General features: G+C 52.0%; 1 protein-coding gene across 3 annotated transcripts in view; it reads right to left on the reverse strand.

Moving 5' to 3' along the window:
* sptan1 (spectrin alpha, non-erythrocytic 1) overlaps positions 1 to 5,000 on the reverse strand; it is a 62,062-nt gene that overhangs the window by 43,774 nt on the left and 13,288 nt on the right. For all 3 annotated transcript variants that reach the window (XM_084449877.1, XM_084449876.1, XM_084449875.1), the window contains exons 3-7: positions 4,244 to 4,369; positions 3,105 to 3,245; positions 1,670 to 1,950; positions 1,151 to 1,295; positions 453 to 607 (exon numbers count right to left, since the gene is read on the reverse strand). In XM_084449877.1, coding sequence (XP_084306003.1) covers positions 453 to 607; positions 1,151 to 1,295; positions 1,670 to 1,950; positions 3,105 to 3,245; positions 4,244 to 4,369 — 848 coding nt within the window. The remainder of the gene's footprint in view (positions 1 to 452; positions 608 to 1,150; positions 1,296 to 1,669; positions 1,951 to 3,104; positions 3,246 to 4,243; positions 4,370 to 5,000) is intronic.

Raw genomic sequence — 5,000 nt, forward strand, 5'->3', positions numbered from 1 at the left:
ATCACCCAGGAAGTGAAACGTCCCAAACGAGACGCTTGAAGGAGTCGCTGCCAGGCAGGGATGTGGAGCCACGCCTGCTCAGCTTGTCCAGAGAAGACCTCATATAATATACACCAGAATCACCTTTCATACAGGATACGATGTGGTTTGATATCTCTGTATATTTAGGGCCCTGCCCACGCTGAATGTTGATTGGATTGGCGAGTAGCAACGTGTCATGTGACCAGCGCCATTCTCCGTCCCGATAGGTCAGATACCGGAACCCTGTAGAAGGGCTCGCTGTTGTTGACGCCATTTTAACCACCATCCCCAAAATTCAACTCCATAATTTGTGACTCATTACAATAACACACAGTAGCACAGCGTTAAACGGCCCGTCACTGAGGTGTTGACTCAACAACCTCCACATTAAGCGCCCGTCGTTATGACGACTGTGTCCCGGCGACCCTCACCTGTAGGAGTCGTTGAGGCGGGCGTGGCGTTCGGCCGCCAGCGTGCGGATCTGCTCCCAGTTGGTGATGAGCTCGTCCCTCTTCAGGTGGATCTGGGAGGCGTTCTGGGGGTGCGTCTGCTGCAGGCGCTCCGCGTCTCCGCCCAGCGTGTTCACCTGAGGGAGGGGGAGGGGCTTAGCGTTAGTGTGGGAGGCGTTCTGGGGGTGCGTCTGCTGCAGGCGCTCTGCGTCTCCGCCCAGCGTGTTCACCTGAGGGGGGAGGGGCTTAGGGTTAGTGTGTCTCCGCCAAGCATGTTACCGTCGGGATGCGTCCAAACTATGTGTGACAGAACGACTTGCTCAAGCTTACAGCCCTCGTTACAGACGAGCTTACAGCCCTCGTTAGTCTTACAGCCCTCGTTAGTCTTCCAGCCCTCGTTAGTCTTCCAGCCCTCGTTAGTCTTCCAGCCCTCGTTAGTCAAGCTCATCTCCCCGTTCTAGTATTTGAAGTAAAGCTCTGTCCATGAAAGTCTAGTTTATTGCTCTTCTTCTTCTTGGTGTGGGTTAGGTGTTGTGTTCTCCTCTCCCCCCCAGGCTCGGGGCCGAGGGGCTGTCCTCTCACCCCCCCCCCCCCCCCCCCCCCGAGCCTGGGTGAGGGGCTGTCCTCTCACCCCCCCCCGCCCCCCGAGCCTGGGTGAGGGGTTTCCTGCCCTGACGCACCTTGTCCTCCAGGGCGGCGAGGTCTCTCTCCAGGCCCTCGTGCTTGCGCAGGAGCGCCTGGACGCTGGCGAGGTCGCGGCCGAAGTCGTCGGACGCCATCAGCTGCTCCTTCTCCTTGATCCAGCTGATGGTCTCGTCCACATCTCTGCAAACGAGAGACACGGAATCAGAAACAAAGCAAACCCTCGCAAACTCGTCCTTACAAAGTTCTACTGATGTGACAGACTGGGAAAACAAACGCTTACAAAGTTCTACTGATGTGACAAAAACGTTCCCGTTTCTATACACATAACCAGCCCTGTGCACGCCCAGAATACTCTACGCCCTCAGAGGGACATGCTGGTCACTCTACGCCCTCAGACGGACATGCTGGTCACTCTACGCCCTCAGACGGACATGCTGGTCACTCTACGCCCTCAAACAGACATGCTGGTCATTTGGTGATATAAGAAACAAACACAGCGATGCAGAACGAGCGACGGGTTCAATAACGGCGTTCTAGCGACCACGCCCTCTTACCGGTTGAAGCGCTGCACCTCGGCCGCCCCGAACAGCTTCCCCTGCCTCTGCTGGGCGAGGCCCTTGAGCCGCTGCCAGGCTGCGTTCACCTCGTCCTGCTTCCTCACGATGAGCTCCGCCTCCGGGTGGGCCTCCTGGGTGAGACGCGCCGCCAGCTGGTTCACCTCGTTCACACGCTCCTCGTGGGCCGCCAGGTCGGTCTGGAACTCCTCGAACTTCTTCTGCAGCACCTCCACGTGCTCCAGGTCCAGACCCAGCTCCTCCGACGTGGCCATGGCCTCCTGAGAACGCGTTAGACACATCGAGCCTCATCTTTAACAACGTGGCCATGGCCTCCTGACAACGCAAGCAAGCTAGCAAGCAAGCAAGCCGACGTAAAATTGCCTGAACGGATCCCGTTTGACAGCTTTGTTGACATTCTCAAGGATAAGGAACTTGAAGGCATTGGGGTTTGTCACTGCTTTTAAATCAGTTGTTATACTTCTAACTTGAGCTTATTTTATTTATTGTATGTATGCTAATTGTATTGTAACCTTTTGTATTGTAATTTGCTGCCTCTTGGCCAGGTCGCTTTTGAAAAAGAGATTCTTTATCTCAATAAGCTTACCTGGTTAAATAAAGGTCTAATAAAAAATGTAATAAATAAAATAAAAATGCGCTCAACACACCGAGCCTCATCTTTATCAACCTCTGTGTGTTTTAACAAAATGCTCCCTGCAAAACACAAGAGCATCCTAATATTCTGTCTGTGCCATCTTGAGGGTCTTATCCCTACAGAGGGGCTTATTACTCTACCTGGTTGACTGTCCTTCAAAGACTGACCAAGATGGTGGCATATAAGAGCGCTATGGTGCGTTGGTGCGCGCCGTTCTAAGATGTTTTTCCTGTCCTGTCTTTGCACTGTCCTGTCTCGTCCCGGCACCCTGTTTAATGTTGTCTCATGAGATGCACCATGACCGAAATAAAATTCTTACTACTGCATGTTGAAAAACTTCCTGGCAATAAACAAATACGGATTCTAAACTAATTCTGATCCTGATTTAGAAGCATTTATTGAGACATTTAATCAGTTCTCTGGGGTGAAGTTCTACCTACTCTCTGACTTGGCGTCCATTTTGTTTGCCCCAATGTCCGAGTGGCGGTTTATATTCCAGCACACACACCTTGTCACGGTCTATATTCCACACACACACCTTGTCACGGTCTATATTCCAGCACACACCTTGTCACGGTCTATATCCCAGCACACACACCTTGTCACGGTCTATATCCCAGCACACACACCTTGTCACGGTCTATATTCCAGCACACACCTTGTCACGGTCTATATCCCAGCACACACACCTTGTCACGGTCTATATCCCAGCACACACACCTTGTCACGGTCTATATCCCAGCACACACACCTTGTCACGGTCTATATTCCAGCACACACCTTGTCACTGATCCAGTCCAGCGCATCCTCACACTCCCGGAGGTACTGGACCAGCTTCTGGGCCTGCAGGAGGCGCACCCCCTTCTCCTTGGTCTTCAGCAGGAGCAGCTCCCACAGCCGGTGGAGCTCCTCCAGACGGTTCTGCAGGAGGAGGACAGAGGGGGAGGAGGAGAGAGGAGAGAGAAGAGGAGGAGGAGAGGAGGAGAGGAGAGAGGAGGAGAGGAGTAGAGTTAGGTAGTGGGAGAGAGAAAGAGGGATTGTGAAGAGGATATCAAAAATTAAGGAGAAAGAGAGGAATGGAGGGGAACTAGGACTGGACCCTCATGGGCATCAAGAAACCAGGACACTTCAGCCACATCCTTTAATTAAGGATAATTAAGGCAAAATGCAACCGTTTAAAAAATAAAAAACATTGCCAAAACAATCTTACACAATAACACACAATTATTTAGTAGTGTTCAGATGATGTAGCCTCGACCAGGAGAACCGGCCTATGGGCTCATCAATAGAGAAGAGAGATGGAGATGAGTGAACTACTTATGCAGAGAAACCCGTCTAGAGAGACTCAACATGCAACACGGGTAAAGATCTCTTTAAAACACAGAAGAGCAACGCAAACAGAGAACGGCCTCGGCAGCCAATCACAACGAGAGAAAGGACCACAGCACCCAGCCACCTACTTGAATGTGCTCCGCCATATTGAAATTGCTTATTATGGGTCTCTGTTGGGTCCGGTAGGGCGTGAAGGACTGAACCAGACATGACGGGTTTAAAATGGAGGACAGGGAGGGACAACATGCGCTATACAAATAAAGTTTGATTTGATTTGAACATGCATGGCTGGTAAGGCAGTAGTGTGTCGTCTTCATGCAGTTTAATGTGACACGTTTACTCAAATGAAATGTTTGTGGCCCAATCCTCTTAAATAGCTTCCTTTCTCTGTCCCCATTCCTGCATGACCACTGATAGGCGACCATTTTGATTTGTCACTCATCAACATCACGTGCTGGGAGGGAAAGGTGACACTTTAAAGACGCCATTTAACGACCGATTAGTGTGTTGTGTTACAGTCTGGTAAATGTGTGTGTGTGTGTGTGTGTGTGTGTGTGTGTGTGTGTGTGTGTGTGTGCCCATCTTACACGGATGGTCTCGGAGGCGAAGTGACCCTCGGTGATCATGAGGTTGCCGGTTTCGTCCAACTTGACGATGGCGCCGGCGTTGGCCTGCACTTCCGCCTCAAACGCCTGGTGCTTCTGGAGCTTGCCCTGGAGGGGGGGGGGGGGGGGGGGGGGGGAGAGGAGGGTCAGACTACTGGAGGATATATGATGCCCTGGAGGAGGGGGGGGGAGGGGGAGGAGGAGGGTCAGTCTACTGGAGGAAACATGATGCCCTGGAGGGGGGGGAGGAGGAGAGGAGGGTCAGACTACTGCAGGACACATGATGCCCTGGGGGGGGGGGGGAGGAGAGGGTCAGTCTACTGGAGGACACATGATGCCCTGGAGGGGGGGGGAGAGGAGAGGAGGGTCAGACTACTGGAGGACACATGATGCCCTGGAGGGGGGGGGGGGGGAGAGGGGGGTCAGACATGATGAGCAGAGCACACCTGGACAGAGGTTATTCAGCTGAAGGATCACGACAGTCAATTCTACATGTGAGGTTTACAGCCGTCTGCTCACTTGGAAAGCCCAACGACAGTCAATTCAACGGTTATAAAACTTAAAAAAAGTTTACAATTGTGTCGAGCATTTGTTCTACTGTTCCAAGTCGGGGAAATCCAACAAGCCGATGGAATCTGGTTAGTGTTTTAACCATGAAGCTCTAGCCTGAGTCCCGTCTGACTAGGGCTGGGTTTAAAAAAGCGATTCATCGATTCTGAATCGATTCTAAATTAAATGA

This window comes from Borostomias antarcticus (genome assembly GCF_949987555.1).
Source record: "Borostomias antarcticus genome assembly, chromosome: 2".
NCBI classification, from domain to species: Eukaryota; Metazoa; Chordata; class Actinopteri; order Stomiiformes; family Stomiidae; genus Borostomias; species Borostomias antarcticus.